General features: G+C 45.6%; 1 protein-coding gene across 2 annotated transcripts in view; it reads right to left on the reverse strand.

Moving 5' to 3' along the window:
* SYNE2 (spectrin repeat containing nuclear envelope protein 2) overlaps positions 1 to 25,023 on the reverse strand; it is a 304,600-nt gene that overhangs the window by 37,762 nt on the left and 241,815 nt on the right. For both annotated transcript variants that reach the window (XM_045579886.1, XM_045579888.1), the window contains 12 exons: positions 22,078 to 22,208; positions 20,627 to 20,831; positions 19,155 to 19,334; positions 18,065 to 18,193; positions 16,324 to 16,478; positions 16,064 to 16,208; positions 14,767 to 14,861; positions 13,328 to 13,562; positions 11,219 to 11,413; positions 8,076 to 8,201; positions 2,727 to 2,882; positions 521 to 679 (listed from right to left, as the gene is read on the reverse strand). In XM_045579886.1, coding sequence (XP_045435842.1) covers positions 521 to 679; positions 2,727 to 2,882; positions 8,076 to 8,201; positions 11,219 to 11,413; positions 13,328 to 13,562; positions 14,767 to 14,861; positions 16,064 to 16,208; positions 16,324 to 16,478; positions 18,065 to 18,193; positions 19,155 to 19,334; positions 20,627 to 20,831; positions 22,078 to 22,208 — 1,911 coding nt within the window. The remainder of the gene's footprint in view (positions 1 to 520; positions 680 to 2,726; positions 2,883 to 8,075; positions 8,202 to 11,218; positions 11,414 to 13,327; positions 13,563 to 14,766; positions 14,862 to 16,063; positions 16,209 to 16,323; positions 16,479 to 18,064; positions 18,194 to 19,154; positions 19,335 to 20,626; positions 20,832 to 22,077; positions 22,209 to 25,023) is intronic.

The raw sequence follows: 25,023 nt of genomic DNA on the forward strand, positions 1-25,023 counted from the left end.
AACACCTGAGTCTAAGTAAGTTAGCCTAACAGAGTAGGCGTTCTCCTGAGTGGCAAGAATGTTTCTACCTTTGTCTGTGGGTCTGAGTCATCTTCAAAATTATGAGCCCCATTACTGGCCTCTCCCCTTTGGCAGGAGGGGCGCTCTGTAATAATAACTAGAAAAGCCTTAACTCACTTGGAGTGTAAACAGATGCTTAAGGAGATGCGGGCAGGCCGGGGGTTGGGGGGGAGGGGAAAGAAGGGGGAAGAAAAGCCCTTTCCTGGCCGGACTTCCTTCCGGAGAGAGGGGAACTCCCCTCAATCCACAGCACCCTGGAGGGGTCCCACACTTCCCATCTCTCTGGAATCCCCACTTACTGCTCTTCTCTGGGAAGGAACAGAAAGAGTGAGAAGTTCCTTCACATTTCTAAAATGCTACTGGAAACAAGCCAATAGCACAGCTCTGTGAGCCGGGGGCGGGAGCCGGGACGAGGGCCCTGGGGAGGGGTCATGGCACCCACCTGGGCCCTGCTGCTCACCTTCTGTAGCTTCTCGATCATTTCCTCGATACTAACGTCCGCTGTCTGCAGGACCCTGTTCTCCATCTGCACCAGCCAGGCACACAGCTCTTTGTTTTTCTCATTGAACACAACCCACGAGTTGAGTCTGTCTTCGATCTCCTGTTTGCGAACAGCCACCTGGAAAGGAAAATGCAGTTGGCAGCTGAGCACAGGCAGGAAGGAAAGTGCTCCCCTTCCGTCCCCCCGTCCCAAGGACGATGAATTCCATTCATTTCCATCAGGACGCTATCGACTTCAATTACTGTGTTTCTGCCTCCTAAGCTCCGAGGGCTTAACAACAGCATTTGCTTACTCCTTTGATAAACTTCATAAAAAAAAGCAATGATGATTGTACCTGATCAAAAGGGTTCAATTTTATCCAATATTTCATTCAGGTTATATTAAAAATTAGAAACAGGAAAGGTTAAGGGAACAACTTAAGCAATACCTACATTTCTTCTGTTCCTGTTCTTCCTAATATACGTTCGCTGAATGCTTGCTACACGCTAACTTATAACTTTAGGACCCAAATCCTTTCCTTAAAAAAAAAAAAAAAAATTGTCTTTTTTACCTACTTAAGAACAATGTCCTGCCTATTTACTTAAGAAAGCATAATACAGCTTCAATGATAAATCTAACATTTGTAAATGCAAATGGGCCGTGAAAATTCAAGTCATTTAAACATTCTAGCGTATTTCAAAACAAAGCAAAATAAGATGAAAAAACAACAATGCACACCACTCATTGAATTCACCTTCCCACAATGCCCTACCACTCTGGATAGGAACCATGGGAATGGGATGGAATACTGATCCAAGCACCCAGGCTGCCCCCGGAAGCCCAGTACTGCCTGAGGCCCAGGCCCCTGGGCTACCACCAGCAAAGGGTCTTCCTCCTCCCAGCGTTCGAATATATGACTTCAATCAATGTGAGTCCAAAGAACGAAACGTGCCTTTCTCTAGGTAAAAAAAATCCTCTCAAGTATTACAGATCTTTTTAAGCGTAGAGTTAAAAGGGGCAATCGCTGAAGAGTTCTTCTGGGAAAGTTTTAACACCCCACTCTGCAGATGGGGAAACGAAGGCGGAACTCCCAGAGTTTCTTGCTATGCAGAGAACACCTCTGCTCTTTCCAGACTGGAGGCCAAAGTGCCTAATATTTGCACCCCCACCCCCCCCAACCAAATGTGTTAAAAAGGCCCAAAGAACTATCCCCCCAAAACCAAGTTCTGTGTTCCTGCTCCTCGGGGCATCTATTGATCTTAGTCTGAAAAGGCCCTGGTCTTTGTCACAGCGTCCCGTTGGCAGCTTCATAACGAGGAACATCTGGACCCCTGTCTCTGCTGCTTCACTTGCAGGATGCTTTCCATATTTCCTAAATATTTTCTCTTCTGTAACATTTGAATGAAAATTCTAAAAGGGCATTTAAAAATAGGATACCCATTGTGAATATTAAGCACTACAATCAAGAGAGAAAAATGCTTTTAACTTTATGAACATGCATTCAAGAGTGTCTGAATTTCAACTCTTAAAGATATATCTCCTAATTCACAAACATGAGATCTGGGAGTTTACTTTTCTTAGAATGACACGTCTGTAAAGCAAAGATCTGCTGGAACCCTTTAATGCCGTCTGGATCCCGTCACACACGCTGTCGGATACCCTGCCACAATCCCATTCTTAATGGGAGGTGAACCCCTAGTGAGCCACTGAGGAACTAGGGGCAGCAGCAGGTCGTTTCTTTCAGAGTTTTAAAAACTTGACAGAAACACCGACTGCTCGTGAATGCGGGGTTCAGGGTAAGGGGTGGCCCCTGTGGGGCTCTAAGTGGCCTCAGCCCAGGAGAGATGCTGCAGCCTCTGCTCTGGGTCCTGACGCGAACCCACGGATCAGCCTCCTCATCTGCACACGACAGAGCACACGCACAACTGCAACCCCTCCCGCGCCTCCCCTGGGTTTCCAGGAGGCTCCTTACGAACGTGCCCAGTCCCGCACAGAGCTCAGCGCCGGGAAACAAAGGGGCAGGGGCTGGTCTGCTACACCGAGCCACTGCCCGCGAAGGGAACAGCGGCCTGGGCTCCGGCTGGAAGGGCCTCCGGTCAATGAAACGAGGCTCCTCTCCACCCTGGCCCTCGGAGACGTTCCAGGCACCGGCAGAACAGCCGTGCCCTGCCGTGACCCGACTTACTCTGAGGCAGAGGTCCTCCCACTGTCTGTGCAAAAGCTCTATCTGCTCCTGCAGCACCATCGCGTCCTCCACGAGCATGTGCTGGCTCAGGTCGGTTCTCATAGTCTGAAGTTCTTTCAAGTTCTGAGCCCAGTTAGCCAAAGACTTCTCCAGCTCCTGCGGGAGACACAAGGACGGGGAGAGAGAAACAACAACAAACCTTCAACTCCAACTGCTGTTGTTTCCAAACCTGCAGCTAATCCTTTGATTGGGCTCTGGGGGAGGGGACACCCGGAAGGGGGCGGGACCTCCCGAACGAGAAACAGCCCAGGGCCAGCTTCTGCAGGGGTGGCTGGCCAGCTCTTATCCACTTTTCTCTCAAAAGAAAACTCTTTTCTATCCCTATTTTCATATTCGCAGGTAGTTCAGGTTTTTATAGAGTTAATTCTACTTTAAAGTCATGTCGGTTTTTACCTTTATTTAGAGGAAAGCAACAATCTCTCTCTCTCTCTCTCTCACACACACACACACACACACACACACTTCTAATTCTGAAACTATACCACAGAAATTAGCAAGTTGATTTCCTATTCTTAAAAACACCTAAGCAATGCACTGTTGCCACCTTGGCAATCATATAATAACAGCTTCTGTTCAAAGGGAATTATTTTGTTTAACTTTCAAAAAGAAAGTTAAATATAATGAAAGAAAAAAATAAATTGTTACTAAGTAATTGGCAGAGATTGGTGTTAGCAGAAAATTTCCTGTGGCCCTGTAAACATTTATTTTTTTCAAATAAATTGGTCAAATTTAAACCTTTTGAATTCTAGGACATAATCAACACAATTACTTTCACAACAGGGGAGATAAAAGGAAACAGCTAGAACATTTATGTGTCTTTTTGAAAAAAATACATTTTTATTGATTTTAGATAGAAACATCAATGATGAGAGAGAATCATTGATAGGCTGCCTCCTGCACACCCCACACTGGGGACCTAGCCCAGTAACAGGCTCTTGACTGGAATCAAACCTGGGACTCTTCAGTCCGCCCGCAGGCTGACACTGTATCCACTGAACCAAAGCAGCTAGGGCATGTGTCTTTTAAAAAAAAAATAGCATAGCCTGTTACTGTTTTGTGAGCACTTCCAAGTAACTCTGTAAGAGCTGTAGCACAATGAGAAGATCACTAATTCCAGAGCCATTTTAACTGTGCTTACAAATGCTTCTTACTTCGGCACAAAAGTGAAAGAGCGACTATAGACAGGTCGCTGAGAATGGCAACAGTAAAAATGTGTGAATTCTGACTAATTTCCAGGGCTCTAATTTCTACACTGGTATGATCTCACAAGTTGTTGCCAATAATTTACGTTTAATAAAATGGTCTGGAGAATTCTTTTTTAAAGGTTGCATGGGGACTAGGAAATACCATCTTTATTAGAAATTATTATATAAAATTTTTGTTACCTACTTTTAGCCTCACAATTCCAGTAAAGTGGGTGAGAGCAGACACGGTAGCGGAACAGTTTTCATGAGCTACATAATATAAAATGTTACGTGGAGGTACATCACCTACTGACCTAACTACAGGAACCCCAAAGACCACTGAGCTTCATGCAGGGTCTCCCTGCTCAGAGGTGCTGACTCAGATGCCTGTGTATCAGGGAGGCAAACTCATTAGGACAGTGGTCGGCAAACTTATTAGTCCATCGAGCCAAATATTAACAGTACAATGATTGAAATTTCTTCTGGGAGCCAAATTTTTTAAACTTTAACTTCTTCTAACGCCACTTCTTCAAAACAGACTCGCCCAGGCCATGGAATTTTGTGGAAGAGTCACACTCAAGGGTCCAAAGAGCCGCATGTGGCTTGTGAGCCACAGTTTGCCGACCACGGTACTAGGAGGAAGTACAGCCCAGACTGGTCCAGGGGCTGATGTATCTCCCCAGGTGATTCAGCATGGTACACACTGCCCTAGTCAGGCTTCAGGTTACATAGGATCCTTTGGAATATGGGCATGGATTGGCTGAAATGCATGCTCTTGGCCTCTCTCCTGGATTCTTTCCCCGGAGAGAGAGGATGTGGAAGCTGTGGAAGCTGAAAGGATCTGGTGGAAACTGAGAAGAATGATACTTGGGAAAGTCATGTCCTCTTATGCGTTTACAGTTTGCATTCTGCACTGGAAATTCTGTATATCAACTCAAGAGTGACTCCACACCCTCTCATTAGGCCTGAAGTGTAGATCTAAACCTAAAGAGGATAAAAACTTGAAAATTAGGAAAAGGTAGGAACCTTCAGAACCTAACACACCACCAGCAAACATCAGGGTTAAGGGTGAAATGTCAGAATAATTCTTTTAAAAATATCAGGATTAACAGGAAGGAGACAGCCATTAATATTTCCACTCAGCATAGTTCTGGAAGCAGTGACCAGTGTAGAAAGGACAGAAAAAAATTATAATGAAAAGGAAGAAACAAAAAGGGGTCATTTTCCCACAAATGGTGATTATTGACATAGCCATCCAAAAGAATATATAGATAAATTACTAGAATTAGCAAAAAAGAGTTTAGCAAGATGGCTGAATATAATATCAATATATAAAGTTAGTCACATTTCTAGGCATCAGTGATAAACAGAAAATATAACCAGAAAAAGGCAGAAAAGATCCAAGATGGCGGTGTAGGTAAACATCTAAACTGCTGCCATGCACAACAATTTCAAAACTACAACTAAAAGACAAAACGTCTATCACCCAGAACCACAGGAAAGCTGGCTGAGTGGAAGTTCTACAACTAGACAAAAAGAGAAAAGAGCACTCAAAACACAAGCATTGAAAAATTGAGGTATGGAGTGATATGGGCTGGTGGTGGATCCCAGCTGGCAACAGGTGTGGCTTTCTTCAACCCAAAGATAGACAAACTCCTGATCTCTCTGAAATCCAGTTTCTGGGGAGAAGTTGAACTGTCTGTTGGAAAGTGAGGGTGGCTTGCTTGCAGAGCTGTGCGCAAGAATAATTGTTTGTTGTGTTGAAGCGTGAGATGTGGGGACGCGGTCAGAGAGGCAGAGCTGGCTGAATGGCAGCCATCACTGTTTGCCATGCCCTAGCTTAGTGATGCCCGGAGACTCTGCCCTGCACAATCTACAAACACACTCAAGTTCCAAGCAGCGGCTTTTGCATATGAATGGCCTTCTTTATTGCAGTTTAACCTAGAAAACTTGCAACCCAGTGTGGACAGCTCCAAAGCCTCCAAGCTCCAAGCAGGGAGGAGAGGACTGTGGCTCTCACTGTAGCTCCTGCAGGGTGGCCTCAGACAGTAGCTGAACTGTACCCCCTTGGAGATCCAGAAGCCAGTGTACCTAGTGGTCAGTGTGAGACCCCAGATTTCAACTCCTCACATCCATGAGTGACATGATCGGGAGGCGGACTCAGTGAGCACCAAAGCCCCACTGAAACAAGGCCTGCACCATAAGTGTGTCTCCAGCGCAGCAGTTCTTCCATTATAGACACAGCGGGTCCTCACAGCCAATTGGCCTGGAGGTCAATTCCTCCCAGTGTACCAACAGTAATCAAGGCTTAACTATACAAAGATTTTGAACTCAGCCCACAAAGGGGTGTACAAGGGGCGACCACCTTGGGTGATTGGGGAAGCTGAGCTACTGGCCCCTGTAGGTCACCTACTACACAAAGCCACTCCATCAACACAGGGAGGCAGCCAAAATTTGGAGACACAGAAGCACATCACGAATGGGAGAGATGAGGAAAGTAAACTACTGGACAACACAGAGTTCAGAACCACATTTATAAAGTTACTCAAGAATATTCTAAAAAGCGCTGAGAAACTTGATGAGACCTCCAAGAAGCTTAGTGAGACCTTCAAGGACCTTAATGACAAAAAATACCCCGCCCTCCCCCGCCCAGCCAGTGACCCCAAGAAAAAGTAGAAAAAGAAGTTCTTGGATGGGAGAAGACATTTGCAATGTCTATACTCAACAGACATGGCAAATGTCTAATCAACAGAGGAGAATTATCTAAAATAAGTAGCTACTTCAAATCAATAAGAAAATAGCCCAACAGAAAAATGAGTCAAGGATATAAACAGGCAATTCATAGAAGGCAAATTTGAAAAGGTGATAAACATGAAAGAAATGTTGACCTTACTAATAATTAAACTACAAAGAGATACCATCTCACCCCTATCAGACTATCAAAAGTTTTTAAAAAAAATTGATAATATCAAGTGATGGGAGAGAGAATAAATTGTTTTCTATTGATATAATGCATCAACACAGCAGTGAGAATGAATGAGTTGTGGGTATCAACACTGAGGACTCAAAATCATAATGAGGGGAAAAGGTTACACTATATGTGTTATATAATATGGTACTGTTCATGTAAAGTTTAAAAACAAAAGTAATACTTCTATATTTCATTGAGAACTATGGACACACGGTAAAATGATAAAGAAGTGCATAACCATGACAAAAGAACAAATTCAGGGTTGTAAACACTTCTGGGGAGGGAACGTACTTTGACAATCATCCTGAACACTACAACTGTATTTGTGGTGTTTTACTTTTCAGCTGAGTGATGGTTTCCTGGCAGTTTGTCATATCATTTGTTAAGTTAAAAATATTTTGCATGTCAGATATATTAAAATGAAGGGAGGAGAAAAAAAAACCCTGATTTCTAGCACAGCTGACATATAAGACTACTCATTTCTTCCTAATTATTTCAATTTGATTGAAGTCACTGAAGAAAACAAACAAACAATAAAAACAAGACAAATTGCATTCCAAAAGGCTTTTGATCTCTTTCAAACATCCAACCTGCAAAGAGGGAAGAGATCAGGAAATTCCTGACCTGGAAATTTTACGGATGCAAATTCCTGTCTGCGAAGGCCTAAAATATGCAGAGATTTTTCTAGTGTGATATTAATTAGGCAGAATACTGTTTGGGAGGTTTTACAAAAATGTTGTAACTGAGCAAAACACTCAACCCACTGGCTTTTTTAAAAAAATGAATTCTTTAGTCATAGTTTATTCTTATTTCAAAGACAAGGCCATTTGATAAGGGAACAGCTTTCCAGTCACCTCTGAGGCCACATCTTACATCTCAGTGAGCCAGCCAACAAGAGGGTCTGAGTGAAACCCCGAGGACCCCCAAGGCTCTCATTTTCACATCTGGGTCTCAAAAACCAAGGGTTCTAACTCCTTCCGAGACCAGGATGCTTTGTTGGCTAAAAGATAGGAAAAATGTTTTCCAACTCAACATGGAAACTTGGTTCCCACACAGGAACGAAAAGGCAAACAACACTGCAATTCCGAGGAAACAGCTGAGAGCCATCGCGCACACGACCTCGGCTTCCAGTACCTTCATCAGTTCTTTCTCTTTCTGGAGGTCCTCGTGAGGTTCTGGAAGAGGATCTTGACTTTGTGCCTTTAAAACGTGCAGCCGGCTTTTCAGCTCCTTGATTTTCTTTTCACACTGGTCCCAGGTCTATTTGAAAACAGTGTTAAAACTGGTCAGTACTTTGCTATTTAAGAATAAGTTACAGAACCAGAACAATTCACTTAATCCACAGAAGTGCTCTGCCTAACGCGTTTTCGTAAATCACACAGAAACCCAGTTCCTTTCTTGAACAAACCGTGGTCTAATAGAGCTGATCAACGGGACACCACTCTGGTTCAACGCCTCTTTGCAGCTTCACGTGTGGCTCATTTAACCATTGGGTTGGTTGGTTTTTGCTTCAAAATATAGCAGACCCTTGAATGATTTGGGGTGGGGAGATGGTTAGGAGATCCCCTCTAGAGGAATTAAAAATCCCAATGTGACTTAAGTTGACACTTGGTATCCACAGATTCCCAACTGAAGATCAGAAATAGTTTTCAATCTGCAGTTGGTTGAATCCAAAGATGCAAAACCCAAGGACTCCAAGGCCTTCTACATTTATTGAAAAAAAAAAAAAAAAAAAAAAAAAAGAATGAAAAAAGGATCTGAGCAGTTCAAACCCATGTTGCTAACTTTATTTCTTCCTCCCTCCCCATAACCCTGGTATATGTGATATTATTTCTATTTTGATATTGGAACAGTCCACATTTAAAAGGATGCTGTAAGAACTAATCTTGAGTATCTACAGACTTGGGCATGCATTACAATAGCATTGTAAAACCAAAAGCACTCGACCACTTTTGTCTTTTTTTTTTTTTTTTTAATATATATTTTATTGATTTTGTACAGAGAGGAAGGGAGAGAGAGAGTTAGAAACATCGATGAGAGAGAGTCATCGATCAGCTGCCTCTTGCACACCCCCTACTGGGGATATGCCTGCAACCAAGGTACATGCCCTTGACTGGAATCGAACCCGGGACCCTTCAGTCCCCAAGCCGACGCTCTATCCATTGAGCCAAACCGGTCTCGGCACTTTTCTTGTCTTCTTTCCTAACACCACCTCTCTGCTCTCTCTTTTCTAGAAGTAGTTTGGCTTGGGTGGCCCTTTCACAGTCAAGCTTCACTCGCTCTCCATCTCTCACCCGTGCACCGACAGCCACCTGCTGCTTAAAGCACTTCACCGTTTCTAAAGTAATTTCAAATTCACTGTCTTACTGTAATTGTAATAACCTTAGGAGACAGCACAAGTATTAGTATTAGCACATTTAAAATGTGAAAACTGCCCTAGCCAGTTTGGCTCAGTGGATAGAGCTTTGGCCTGAGGACGGAAGGGTCCCGATTTGATTCTGATCAGAGGCATGCAACTAGACTGCAGGCTCGATCCCCGATCCAGGCTGGGGCATGCAGAGGAGGCTATCAATTGATGAGTCTCTCTAATATCAATGTTCCTCTCTCTGTGTCTCTTCCTCTCCCTCCACTCTCTCTAAAAACCAATGGGAAAATATCCTCAGATGAAGATTAATTGGGGGGGGGGGGTAAATTTGTGAAAATGGAGGCTCAGAGAAAACTGACTGGCCAAGGCGATGAGGGTAGAAGCAGCTTAGTCAAGAGGTGCCCTAAGGCTGCAGATGCCCCCCACACCCGGTGCCATTCCCTCGCACCATCTCCCTTTCTTTTAACCTTACGTTACCGAGCAAATAGTTGCCTGCATTTTCAAGTTCAGGGTGCTTACAAGTGATTCATTGGGGTAAATTTCTACTGCTAAGGTTACTAACGGCAGACAAACATAAACTCAAACACTATGTTAATCCTCAGTACAATTGCCACCCAAACATACTTGGGTTGGCCCCATTCTATGGCGACCATACACGTAAGGGGTGGCCACTGGTCCAGCGACTTCAAGTCTCTGGAACACAACCAAGAGAGCAAAGCAAGAAACGAAACTCTTCTTCCCCACCAACCCAGTAACTGCAAAGGCCACATACTTTACAAACATGGCCAGAGCCCAGCACGTTTCTAGTTAATGAATTTTGCAGTCCGTATACAAAAGAAAAGGCAGACACTTTGTTCACAGGAGAGATACTCAGGCCCCAGCTCGGGACATATTTGCTCTTCCTTCAGGAAAACCATCTCTGATAAGCTTGGTTATCTGGTTTGGACACACACACACAATATAAAAGTTGCTCAGCAACTTTTCCTCAGCTTCCAAGTTTACTTCATAGGTGGTTTGCCATCTTTCAAAATGTATTTCTTTATTCTAAAATAGTGTAAAGAGGAGAGTGGGCTTATAAGGAGTAGGTACGCTCAGAGAAACAAAAAGTAAAAAACAGATAGCTTCATATTGTATGTAGCGAGAGGAAAACCATAAAAACCACACAAGACCTCAAAGAGCACAGCTCTGTAGGGCCTAGGTTCAAAGCAGCTCAGAGTCCTTGAGAAAAACTTGGTATTTTAGCACAACAAAATGGTTTTCCTAATAATGACAAAGGAACCTTTCAGTTCTTAAAGATATAATCTTAAATTATCTGTGAAATTTGCTTATATATAAAAATGCATTTCTGGTTATAACAGAAAGATGAAGTATCACTGTGTTTATTTTCACACACTATACCCAAGGACAGACCATATGTGGAACATTAACTTTGTATGTGGAACTTCCACTGAATATTAATAAGTTCTCTGTTTTGTCTTGGCCGGGTGGCTCAGTTGGTTGGCGTGTCATCCCGTACACCAAAAGGCTGTGGGTCTGATTCCTGGTTGGGCATATACCCAGGTTGTGTGTATGGGAGGCAACTGACCGATGTTTTTCTCTCACATGAATGTTTCTTTTTCTCCCTTCCTCTCTAAAATTAATAACATATCCTTGGGTGAGGATTAAAAAAAGTTCTCTGTTTCATAAAAGTAAATATAAAATAGAACCTCAAGTATTTACGTATTTAATATTGAGTTTTTAAAAATGCCAATATTATTACTCGACATTAAGTAACTGGCATGATTCACGGACTAGTAGGACCTTTGGAAAACTCACAATATCATCTCATAAGCATTCCCACTGTCACACAGCCAACAAACATTCTAGGTTCTGCATTTGGGGGTCACGAGTGGGAAAGTAAGTGGGAGTTTACCTCTATGATGCCCTGGAAGTGTTTAATCATCTCTCCCACTTGGGTCTTTGTGTCCTTCCAGTTCTCCTGAAGTTGACCGATTCTCTTGTTAACAGACTCCTTACTTTCCAGGTTAGTTGTGCTCAGCAACTTCTCCCCAGCTTCCAATGTTAGTTCATAGGTGGTTTGCCATCTTTCAAAATGAATTTCTTTATTCTAAAAAAAGAAAAGTGACTTGCCTAAGCCATCTCAAATTTAACTAATCAAAAGACCTGCTCCTCCTCCAGCCTTCCCGACTATTCACCATGATGCTCACACCAGGAACCTAGAGTCAGCTGGGTTTAGATTTTTATTTATGTGTCACATCTGAACCATTAGTCTTGTAAATGCTACCCACAAACATTCTTTTTTATCTTCACGGTGATCACTCTTGTCTGATTCACCCTAACAACTCTCGGAGACTACTGAAATAGCCTATCTGGATCTGGCAGAATATTTTATACAAAAAGGCCACAGCAATATTCTCTGCCCCGCGTGCTCTTCCAGAACCTGTCACTGCCCATCAAGTGACCATGCCTCTGTCCCCTCCTCTGGACCCCGTGTGGGCATGTGTGATGGCTAAAGAAGATGGTGGATGTGACACATGTGACTTCCAAGGCAAAGTCTAAAAGGCACAGAGCTTCTCCCTGGATTTCTCTTTCTTGGTACATGTGCCTTTGCAGCCATGAGCTGCCATGTAGGAAGTCTGGCTGCCAGCGCTTCCATGTGGAGTGACCACAGGGAATGATGCCCTGGAGCCCCGCAGTCCCAGTTCCTAGCTGTCTGAGTCTTTACAGCTTCAGTGCCAGACACGAGAGCGAGCGAGTCGCCAGGTGAGTCCAGCCTGAGCCATCATCTGACCGAAACTGCCTGAGACCCTACGTAAGAATCACCACGCTGAGCCCTGCCAGCCCCCGGAACTGTGGGAGATAAGCATCAGTGATGGTTGCTATGCAGCAAGAGACAGAAAATATACCGTGTTCCTGCTTCTCCTCTGGCTGCTCCACAATGCATTCTCCTCAGAGCGGCCAGAGGATCTTTAAAAGATACAAACAGAATCACGCTGCCCTCTCTTCCAACGGACACTCTTCAGCGGTCTCCTCTTACACCGTGCCCACGAACCAGCAAGACATTCCTCCCTGCCTGCGCCTCGAACTCATCTCCTGCCTCGCAGCCCCGCGGGCTGGGCTCTCGTCACACCACCTTCTTTCTGTTCCTCTGCTGCCATGAGCTTGTTCCCAGTGTGGGGACTAGGACAGCCATCCCGTCTGTCTGAAAGGCTCATTCCCCAGACTCTGCCCGGCTGGCTCCTTCTCATCACTCAGGCTCCGGAGATGTCGCATTCCCAGAGATCACCCCCTCTGAAGGAGCCACCCGGCCCCGCCATCACTGGCTCCGGCTGAATGAAGTACCCACGCCTCATTGCAATCCGATATTTCCTCATCTGTTCATGTGTCGGACCGCCCCCGCGAGCATGGGGTCCTCCCTCGTGCCCGCCATACTTCAGCACTCAGCGGTGACGGGCACGGGGGAGGCGCTCAACAGCTGACCACGGGGAGGGAAGAGGGAAGCGCAGGGCTTCGGGAGGCTGGCACTTCGCTCAGCTGCATCCCGAGGGAGTGGTTCTCGAGCTCTAGGGCACGTGCCTGGCAACGGCCAACGCGTTACTCCAGCCTTCTGCTCGTCAAGCCCCTTTCCGATGGAAGACTTCGTAGCCTGCGTGGATTAGCCCTTCACCAGTGAGCAGGAGTCCCACTGCCAACGGCCACACGGGTGGCCAGTTTATATCGCATTAGCACCTTAAAGGCTTGGGTGGGGTGCATCTGTCGCCCCAACTTCTCCCACCCGACCCACCCATCTCCACGCCTCCCCTACCCCCACAGCCCAGGAGGGCCTCACTGCTTCCGGGTGAATGGAGGAGACTGGGTTTCTGACCCCGCAAGGCTAGGGACGGTAGGGCTCTGGCCTCCCATTGCAGAGGGCACACCTGCACCATGACCTCGTCGAAAACCTATAACCTGGAGGGATGCATGTCTGCCGCGGAACGGCCCCCCCCCCCCCCGGTCCCCACACTGCTGCGGCCCGGAGTACCTTCAGCTCATGGATCAGACTTCTGGTCTGGAAGAGACCGTGGCCGTCCTGGCTCCGGAGTGCAGACAGCAGCTGGCCGGTGGCGGCGAGGAAGCGGAGCAGGTCCCCCTCGGGCGTGGAGAAACCCCGCCACTGCCTCACCCGCGCGGCCACCGCGCGCTTCCTCTCCCGCACGCCCTGCGCCGCGCGCTGCCACCGGGCTCTCAGCGCCGTGAACTTGGACACAAACGCCGGTCTGGGGAGCACAGGGGGCAGGAGGTCCAGGCGTGAACAGGTAGAAAAATGACTCTCACAGCATCCTAGAAACTCAGATCTGCTATTGATAGGTGCAATATACACACAGATAACAAGCTTCTTAAGAACTGAGCGCCACTCCACTCAAACGTGGTGGGGAACGTGGAGCAGGGGCAGCACGTGGTTGGCAGCGGTTTTTAGCGGGAGGTATTTGCACAGGACCCGGGTACGTTACACACACACACCAACCATTCCTTAAACGGGGGCTGTTTTAACCGCCATTAGGCCAAGGGCTGCACGGAAATCTGCCCACTGGATCGGTGGGAAAGAGACGAGCAGCTGGGTATCTGGTAATGATATCTGTCACCTGAGGGGTATACTTTATGCAATTTCAGCAATAAATAAAAAAAAAAATGCTTCCTGTAGCTACTCGATCAGTTCCTTTCCAGACAAGCGACACCCTTCACGTGAAAAACGAGGTCTTTTATTTGTTATGTGGAAAGTCAGGCTTTGCTGTACTGATCAAACCCAAACCAGCTGATGATCCTGGAACAGGCTTCATTACTTCCGAGCGGGGAAGAAATGGGCTATAATTCCTTAGTTCTGCTGAACGATGGGGAGGGAAAACCATCGCTACCAGGACACTGGAGAGGTATGCAACAGGCCAGGGAGCCTCTGGGCTGTGTGCCATGGGTGCCTGCTGTGCGGCAGGTTCAGCTGTTGTCGCCAAGATGGCCTAAGGGGCTCTGCTCAGCCTGAGTGGCACTGCCCAGCGGCCCCAACCCATGAACACAGCACAGAGAGAACTCCGTCTCTCACAGCTGTGACAACATACTTGCTAGGAACAGCACTTTCAGAATTATTCTTTAAATAGCAAAACATCACGAGGCTGAAGGTAGAGAGGAAAACATTCTGCAGAGAATCTTTTGAGGTAAAAACGTCAGTAAACTGTACTTGGCGAGGGGGTCTGTTCTGCTAACCCCACTCACCTACCGCAGGGGAGAGTGCCACCACGGTTTTATGGCCACAGCAAGACCCTATCGTAACACTGTCCCAAGACTGCCCCACGGTGGCCCCTCAAGTGACATGGCCACAGGGTGCGGATGGGGTCAAGATTCACGTGGTGGAAGGCCTGCTCTGACTGCACTGCCTCTCTCTCTCTCACACACCCTCACATATACACACACCCACCCCAGACAACTCACCTCTCCTCTATTTCCGTTGTGCCTAAGAGTTGTAAGGACTGGGTGACATAGCAATCAGCAATTGTCTGGTTTACAGAAACTTCAGCTTCCAACACCTGCATGTGAATTAAAATACAAAATATCAGCTTGTAGAATTCATTTCATGAACCTGGACCTAATATTTCCTATTAAAATCTAAGCTCACGGAGGACACCTGAGGTGATCAGTTTTCTAATTATTTGAGTCTAACTGCAAAAAAAAAAAAAAAAAAAAAAAAAAAATATGCCCAACCATCACATCAACAGCACCTACAAATGTAATCTTAGAAGGAAAAGATGCAACAATCACTATGGCTAATGCCCGTTTACTGGGCAGACTTCTATTTGCTAGATACTGTGTAAAACATGCATTGCCTCACTTATTCCTCAAACTTCGGATTTATGTACGATTGTAATGTCCATCGAAGAGGGGGAAGCTAAGGCATGAAGTTCAGTAATTTATTCAAGGCCACTCAGCTTTTGGGCTGGAAGGACTTCATTTTCATTGGATGACAATGTGACAATGCAGCCAAATCGGTTATGTTAGAAATTTGCGGTGAACTAATCATGCCCACTGTAAAGGGTGGGATCAACTGATAACCACCAATAATATTTCCAAAGAAACATCAGCACAAGCGTGGGAAAGCTCCCCTGTGAAATTATTAATGAGGCAATTGCAATTATGTCAAGTTCTTCCCTATTTTAGAGAATTACTCGTTGAGACTGCAGAGATGAGTTGAAGCGTTTCAACAGGCTCTTGGTAAAGTGGCATTATGTTTGCATTCTGTGGAAGCAAAGTGGTGCTAGAAGATTCCACTTACAGTAGAAAACCTAGGTGTTCTGTCGTTAATAAAACAGAGTAATAAAACAAAACGCTGAAAATATGAAATGTGTAGGACTTTTGCACGTGATCAACTGACAACTGGATTGGCTTCGACACACACTGACAGGTACTCTGTATTTCACCTAAACTCATCTTTCCCTGCCCTAGCCCGTTTGGCTCAGTGAATAGAGCACTGGCTCACGGACTGAAGGGTCCTGGTTCAATTCCGGTCAAGGACATGCATCTTGGCTGCAGGCTTGATCTCTGTGTGTGGGAGGCAACTAGTCTATCTCATATCCATGTTTCTTTCTTTCTGTTTCTCCCCCTCCCTGCTCCTCTCTCTAAAACATTTAATGGGAAAATATCCTTGGATATTTTTGTTAATGAGGATTAACAAAAAAATAAATAAATCCATCTTTCCCTGCCCCCCTGCCCTGGGGTGAGGGGCACAGGTTACCTCATATGCCTTCTGCTGCTCCAGGAGGGCGGGAAGGCTGTCAGCAATGCTCATCTTGAGCGTCTCTTCTATCCTCTCCAAGAGGCGGACCCACTTTTCACAGCAGGAGAGAAACTGTTGGTGCAATCCGATTCCCTGAAGCTTACTATAGATAGGTTTAAAAAACAAATACAACTGAGCCATGTGACAAGGACATCGCTGAGCTCAAGCTGTTCGTTTCACCAGAGCGGGAAGGGAGCGGAGGAGTGGGCTGTTCTGACCTGTAGCGCTCCAGCGCCGTGGCTGTGGCCTGATTCCACTGCCGGTTCATGTTCTTCAGCGTCTTGTCAGCCACGTCGCTGAGCGGGAGCCTGAGGCTCACTTCATTCAGGTGCTCCGCGTCAGGCGAGTGGGCTGCCAGGGCGAGCACGTGATTCTGTTAAAGAAGAACACCAATTCCAGATGTGCAGGCAATGAGGCCGCAGAGACGCTGTGGACCCTCCTTATCGAAAGAGGAGGGAAAACTGGGGCCTCCGTGGGTCATTGCCTCGCCCACAGTCAAGTGGTGTTAGGACAAGCCCTGAACCCAGGCCTCTCAATCCCGTGGCTTTTCTAGAACAACCCGCTGCACACACAGCCGGAATGTGAACAGCCCAGGAAAGAGAAAGTGGGCTCCGAATTTGTTTTTGAGGAAGATGAAAGTAAGCTTTTTCATTTTTGTTTTATTTAAAAGGAGCCCATTCTGGACCTTCAAACCCCATTTGGTCTGCCAACGACTTGACCTTCCACAGATCATGCAGTTTACCTACAAGTCACATGAAAACGTAATCCTTAAAATAACCCTAGTAAAGCATGGCACTTACACATCTGCATTTTGGTAGAATGTGAAATAAGAATTCAAACTCAAATTTTATTTTTAAAATGATATCCTAGGGACAGCCTCTAGGTGGAATGCAGGGAGCGGCTATAAGGTTAAGCCTCAGACTGACCTGCTGGCAAAGCCACAAACAAGTCCCAGCTAGAGGGCACAGCCCTCTTAGCAAAATTAAGCTTGACCTTATGAGTCTCCCTAGATCCTATCTAGGCAGCTAATAGGCCGTGGGAGGTGCAGGAAGTGCTGCCAAACCAAGTGAAACTCACAAGCACACTGTAACTATGGCGACCACTACCTTGTTTACCTCTGGCTATAAAAGAAAGGCTGGGCTTGCTGTCTGAATCTTTCTCGGTGGCTTTAGCCAGGCATAAGAGATCCACCTAGACCCAGCTTATTCTCTTAGTCTGTCTTTTCTACATCCTTCACCAGCCTCCATCAGGCTCGCCAAACCCCTGGCTGTGCTGGCACGGCACAGTAGAAATATATAAAACAAACGTCCTTTACAACAGCCACGCTATCACTACAGAACTCAGCTGTGACAGTCCAGGTCAGCGGCAGCCAGCTTCCTCTGTGCACGGCTAGATCATAAACACTGTAGCCTTTATGGGTGTATTCACCTCTGTCCCACAGCATGAAAACGCCAATGAGCAATACACAAACGGAAGGGAATGAGCGTGTGCCATGGGTTCCTGACTCCCGATCCAGGTTATTGGATTGGCACTGAGGAGTACACAGGATCCAGTATTCTTTAAATCTCCCATTCATTTATGTTAACTAAGCTAATAAATTAAAAAAAAAACAAAAAACAACCATTAACTTAACAGGGTATTTTACTTTTGATCTTTAACTAATGGGAAAAATTTAATCACCATAGCCAATTCATAGATTATTTTAGTTAACTAAAGCTCATCAGTAAAGACATCAAAAGTTAAAAATCTACTAAAATTTCTGTGGCATATTACTAATACAGATCCGTATGCTGTAGTACTATCCTAGAAGTTAGGGACAATAGGGCAAGAATGAATGACATGTAGATGGCCGTGCGTAAGAGTTAGGATACAAACAGATTTTATGGTGTGACCGTAATTAGCTTATGTTTTATCCGATGCTGAGTCTAAGCACTTAGAAATGATAAATATTGGCAATACCAGGAATGAGTCGGGATTTTCTTCTTTTTCCTCTTGGTAGAGTTTATCCAAATTCTCTTCTTCATGTGTAATACGGCCTTTCAAAGATTCCAACCGGTCCTCAAAATCCTTAAACTGTGATAGAACAAACTAGGACAAGAAAAATTTTCATTAGAGACAACTGCATATAGAACAGAACTAAGCACAGCCTTGGGAGCTGATGAAAGTTCAAATTGTTTTCAGCCCCTCCCTCACACCCCCCCCCCCTCACCCCGCCCCGCCCCACCTGAATTGCATTCTGTCTTGAATATTCAGAAGGCTCCTGACTTCCCCTTGGTGCCTTTGGCAAAGCACTGAGCCTCCAGGAATGGGTGGCTCACCTGCTTGAGGGACCATGCAGAGGAAGATCAGAGTGTACTCTGCTCCTTCAGTCCTGCTAGTTTAATATTTTTTCTCCCTGCTGCTATTGAGATGTGACACTGGAATTCCATGGCCTTCTGTGCAGCTTTTTAACAGTGCGAGCACAAAAAGTTCTTCAAAAAGTGAATGCAGCCCTAGCCAGTTTGGCTCAGTGGATAGAGCATTGGCCTGCAGACCGGAAGGTCCTTGGTAGGTTCCGGGTTTGATTCTGGTCAAGGGCACATACCTTACTTCCAAGATCTTCCCCGGCCTGGGCCCTGGTGCAGGAGGCAACCAATCAATGTGTTTCTCTCACATGGATATTTCTCTCTGTCTTTCCCTCTCTCTAAAAAAAAAATCAATGGAAAAATATTCTTGGGTGAGGATTAAAAAAAAATGTGGATACGGAATCCAACAAATGGCCTATGGCTCCATTACCCCACTTGGAGGTCCAAAGTGTGTGAAATATATGACTTCTTAAACTAACACAATTCAACAAAGAAGAAATGGGTGCTTAAGATCTGCCCACTCGCATGTGATGGAAAAATCACCTACTTGAACAATCATGTCAAATGGCAGGTACTTTCCGGGGCAGCTTTACTCTGTAGTTGCCCTAATGAGCATGGATTATTCTCTCTTCATAGGACACAAGGAATTAAGGGCAACGGGCACAGGCCCACGATTACAACTTGAATGACAAAAGAAGAGGCACCTCAAACTCATTTTCTTTCACAAGCAGCATCCTTTCCAAGGAGGAAGCCCTCTGGAGGGAGTGCCGTTGGCCAGAGAGGAGCAGGCGGGTGTCGCACTCCGCAGGCGGTGGGAGGCGGTCCAGGAGAGCGGAATTGTGGACAAAGGCTTCTTTCGTCTTCTGCACATCACGTTTCAGTTCCTGGAGGAGAAACGGGATCCTCAAACATCTCCTCCTCCTTTCGCGGCAAGAATCCCCCACTCCCTCTGCCTCCACCAACATCTGGGAGACTTGCTGCCCTGACACTGTGGGCCTGGCTTTGTCCTGTTTACCTGAAAGAGCTGAAAAGGCTAAGCTGTGCTTACATGATGCACGTCACTGGTGCTGCTCTGAAATCGGCGGGTTCGGGGAGAAAACTGACCACTGACCAATAGGGCTGGGGCTTCTTGTGTTTAGGAACTGGAGATCCTCTGGGTGAGTCCTGTGTGCTCCGTTGTTAATCGTCGGAACATTTTAGGAATCTGCTGTGATGGCATTTTAAGGATCAATGCAATCCTGACCTCTGAGACTTTGTGACATAAATGCATTTATTTGCAGAGACTGTAGAGTCTCATTAACCACGCTGATTTTAAGGTTCCTCTGGAAATACTGTGTGTGTGTATGTGTCTTTTGGTGCTTTTTTTCTTAAAGAACAGGTCAGGTAGACGCTGATCAGAAATACAGATCACATCTGTTGGATTCCTGTCATTCATTAAGTTGGTTAATACTTTTTGATTAGGAGATACAGAAGGCAGCTGGTCACCCAGTTTAAAGCTTGAAAGTCATCACTTTCTGGGCCTTTATCAACACAACAGGATAAACCACAGAAGACATTATAGAGCTCTTACACATAGTCTACATGTCACTAACTACAGAAAAGCCATAGCAACATGGAGGCCAGTCCATAATTATCGTTTTTTCCCCACGATTATTTTTAAAGCAAGAGATTGGACATCTATTATTCTTAGACAATCCTATTCAGTTGAGATACTTTTGCTTTATTTGAGACTTTGCGTGAGGCGTTGGCTTTAGAGATTTATCTGCTTAGAGTAGGGGTGTCGAACTCAATCAGAGAAGGGGCCAAAATCTAAAATCCAGCCTAAATCGCGGGCCGAATGGTTTACTGAACAGTCATAAACTGTCATTGTGATGGAAATGCAGCGGAGTGCAGTGATGACAGCGCGGTGCGGGCCACATTGCAAGGCATGGCGGGACGGATTTGGTCCGCGGGCCTTGTGTTTGACACATGTGTGCTAGAGTGACAGGGGAGACTTGGAATGAGGTGGTGTCAGGTGCCCCGACCCAGCTCCCTGCTGCCTGCTGCCCCCGAGCCCCACACACTCCACCCAGCCTCACTGTGTCCCACACCGCCTGCTCATGCACTCCTCTGTCTTTGTGCTCGGTCCAGCCCCTGGGTCTCCCTCCTTGGCTCCCCCAATGGGCTTTGCACCCACCTTTATGTCCCGCAGGGCCGGGGTCAGGATCTCTGTCAGGTTGTTTCCAGACATGTTGATGTTTGCAAGCTGGTGGTACTTGGCCTCCTGCTGGGCCAGCCTCGTCGCAGCCTCGGCGTGAGCACTGGTGTAGGCCTCCCAGAGCTGCAGCAGGCCCTGGGCCGCCTGCAACTGCTCCGTGATGTCGTGGTTCACCTGGGCCCACCTGCCAGGGCAACAGGAACAGGTCCCGGATCCCATCCTTTCCCTCGCAGCAGCAGCTCAGCGCATACCCTCTCCCGGGTCGTTAAGACCACACTGTTAAATGCCTTTTTTTTTTTTTTAAATTAATTGCACCATCAATATATAAACAGAAGTCCAAACTGGAATATTTTACTGACTTTATAATTCTTAACAAAAATGACAAAATTTGCCGAAACCGGTTTGGCTCAGTGGATAGAGCGTCGGCTTGAGGACTGAAGGGTCCCGGGTTCGATTCCAGTCAAGGGCATGTACCTTGGTTGCAGGCATATCCCCAGTGGGGGGTGTGCAGGAGGCAGCTGATCGATGACCCTCTCTCATCGATGTTTCTAGTTCTCTATCTCTCTCCCTTCCTCTCTGTGAAAAATCAATAAAATATATTAAAAAAAAAAAAAAAAGACAAAATTTGTGATTGGCAAGGACTACCTATCGTAGTATGGGTGTCCCTTAGGCAGATGTGGAGAGAGTACTGACTCTGCGCCTGCTGAAACCGCTTCAGGTAGGAGGGACTCCTATTTATAGAGTTGGGTCTTTAAGAAAGCCTGTTTAAACTGTGTTTATGACAAATTTATTCTCCAATTACAAAAGCCACACACATCCCTACCATAACAGCTGGAGTAAAGGAAACTGCTCTCATTCTCTATGCAGAATGTTGCAGCTTACCTTTTTCTCCCATCACTAAAGCAGCTTTAGCCAGCTTCCATACCGCATTCAATAAAACAGAAGACTTGCAATAACGAGGGCCACACCTCTTAAGGAGCTTCCTGCTCCACAGGCTTCATCAAGAATCCGTTCTGAGCCCATAAATCATTCCCTGAAGGTATTCTAACATCCCCTTTCTTCCATCATCTAATGTTTCCTGTGGCAAAGACCTCCCATCTGGCCCATCTCTTCTGCCTGGGTCGTTGGTGTTTCTGAGGATTACACTGGGCATGTATTCTGGCAAATAACAGCCTTCTACTCTGGGGCTGTCATCATGGTAGTTATAAATTGATTATACCAAACTTTTGAACAGGGTGGGTAATAGCCTTCGAGACATGGGAAATCAGACATGAATTAGATCCCTCAAAACAGTAGAGGCCAGAAGAATATGAAACCAATCATCGCAGATAACTAAGATTAGACTGTCCAATGCCCTCGACACTTCACTCAACACAGGTCATTACGATAACTGATCCATTATTCAGGTTGTATCTTAATGCAGTAAGTACCTGGTGTGAGTATGTTGGCGTTTCTCTTCGAGTATTTCAGCAACTGAAGGGCAGTGACCTTTGAGTTTTCCAATAACTTCCTGGAGTTTTTGCCAACATTCTTCACTGCTCTCAGCTTCGTCCTGAAGAGACTAAGAGAACAGAGCACGAGTGTCAGGTTCTGAGTGACCTCGCCAATTCCATAGAAGGCAGCAGCTTTTAACACCTTCTCTGTGTCACAGAAATAAGAACACAAACCTTGATAGGACTGGGGCAAATTATTAAAACTGTGCGTAAGAAAACAACCGAGAACATATCCTTTTATTTGAGACAAAAACTTTTAAAGTGTACTTAAAAAGGAAACCCACCCAGGCCCAAAACCTTTACGTTGCGAAATAACATGAACATTAAAAATGAAGAAAGATTCGGGATCCAAGATGGCTGCGCCCAGGTGAACACCTAGCCGCAGCCGCACACAACAATTTCAATAAAATACAACTAAAATATAAAACGGACATTGCCCAGAACTACAGGAAGGTTGACTGACTGGAAATTCTACAGCGAGAAGCAAGGAGAAAACCAGAAGGAGGTGCGGAGGAGCTGGAAAAGCCCAAGGTACGGAGACGCGGCGCGCGGAGAGGACGGAGCCGGAGAGGAGGGAGGCCGAGTGCCTGGCGGGCGTTCCCGAGCGGAAAGGAGACAAAACTCCGACTGTGCTGGGCCCCCGACTGCTCTGAACCCCAGTTTTAAGCCAGACCCCAGGGACTCAGGCTCAGCCATAGGGAGCCGGGCTGTAAGGCGGAACCCCGGGGAAGTGGCGAAAGGAGGTCCCAGCGGTGCGCACACTGCGCACAGAGAAGGGACGGTCGGCTGTGCCGCGGGATTGCCCTGACGGGAAGGAGACTGGGGCTCCAGACTGCTCTGAACGCCACCTCCAACTCCACTTCCAACTGAACTGAACCCCAATACCGTGCTCATTGGGGGAGAGCATAGACTGTTTGGCAGCAGGCGAAAATCGAGGGCACCTTTCTCTCAGAGGCGCCGGCAGCAAGCTCTGACGGACCCGCATAGGGCGGGGCTGATGGAAGCCAAAGCTGCAGGCTCCATCCTGAAACCCCGTCCCATCTGTACCTGCGAAATGCGACAACAAAATAGATCACAAACGAAAGAAATGGAGGACAAAAAGCGTCTGGATATAGAGTTCAAATCTACGCTTATAAGGTTTTTCAAGAATTTCCTAGAAAAGATGGATAAGGCCTATGAGGATATGAAAAGAGATCAACTAGAATTAATAAGGGATCAACAAGACATAAAGAATACATTGTCTGAAATAAAAAATATTTTACAGAGTCCTAAAAACAGAAGGGAAGATCACAAGAATCAAGTCAAAGATTTGGAACATAAAGAGCCAGAAGACACTCCTCCACAGAAGCTAGAAGGCAAGAGAATCCAGAAAATTGAAGATAATGTAAGAAACCTCTGGGACAACTTTAAGCGAACCAACATCAGAATTATTGGGGTCCCAGAAGATGAGAGAGAGCAAGATATCGAAAACATACTGAAAGAAATAGTGACAGAAAACTTCCCCCACCTGGGGAAAGAATTAGACTTACAAGTCCAGGAAGCGCATAGAACTCCAAACAAAAGGAATCCAAAGAGGACCACACCAAGACACATCATTATTAAAATTCCAAGAGCAAAAGACAAAGAGAGAATATTAAAAGAAGCAAGAGCAAAGAAGGTAGTAATCTATAAAGGAGCACCTATACGATTGTCAGCTGACTTCTCAACAGAAACCATGCAGGCCAGAAGGGAATGGCAAGAAATATTCAAGGTGATGAATAGTAAGAACCTACAGCCAAAAATAATCTACCCAGCAAAGCTATCACTCAGAATCGAAGGCCAGATAAAGAGCTTCACTAATAAAAAAAAGCTAAAGGAGTTCATCACCGCCAAACCAGATTTATATGAATTGCTGAAGGGGGTTCTTTCAGAAGAGAAAGTAAACAAAGATAAAAATTATGAACAACAAATACGTAACTATCAACAAGTGAATCTAAAAACCAAGGAAATTAAAAAAATCTGATGAACAATATTAACTGTTGAATATAATAGAATCAGAGGTATGGAAGGGGAGTGAACTGACAATTCTTGGGGAAAAGGGGAGAGGGGGGCGTGGGAAGAGACTGAACAAACTGTGCACATATGGATGAGGACAATGGGGAGAGGGGAAAGGGCAGAGGGTGGGGTGGGAACCTGGTGGAGGAGAGCAATGGTGGGGGGGGGGGGGGGAAAGGAACATTTGTAATAATATGAACAATAAAAACTTATAAAAAATAAAAAAAATAAAATAAATAAAAAAAAAAAATAAAATAAAATAAAATAAAATAAAATAGTACACCTATGGATGAGGACAGTGGGGTGGGGAGGTAAGGGCAGAGGGGGGAGCAGGAACCGGGTGAAAGGAAGCTAAGGGGGAGGGGGGAGAAACAATTGTAATAAACTGAGCAATAAAGATTTATTTAAAAAAATAAAACTAAAAAGTACCAACTTTCAGCTATAAGATAATTAAGGTCTGAGGATCTAATGCACTGTAGTCAGTAACACTGTATTGTATACTTGAAATTAGCTAAGAGATTAGACTTTAAGTATTCTTACTCCCAAAAAAAGTGCAGTGAAGGATATACATATATCAAATCACTACGATGTACACTTTAAATATCTTGTAATATTGTATGTATGTCAATTATACCTCAATAAAGCAGAATTAAATCAAAAAAAAAAAAAAAAAAAAATGAAGAAAGATTCGATGTGAACGTCGACAAAGTTTCACTCCTTTGGCTCACGTGATTCATTCTGGAATTTCAAGCTATACTTCTGATGCTGGTGCTTAAAGTACTGTTTTGTGTCCCTCTGTTGAGAGCACAAACGCAATTGTGTCCATGACTGTGCTGGCTTCCACTGGAG

The sequence above is a fragment of the Pipistrellus kuhlii genome, unplaced genomic scaffold, assembly GCF_014108245.1.
Source record: "Pipistrellus kuhlii isolate mPipKuh1 unplaced genomic scaffold, mPipKuh1.p scaffold_m20_p_1, whole genome shotgun sequence".
Classification (NCBI taxonomy): Eukaryota; Metazoa; Chordata; class Mammalia; order Chiroptera; family Vespertilionidae; genus Pipistrellus; species Pipistrellus kuhlii.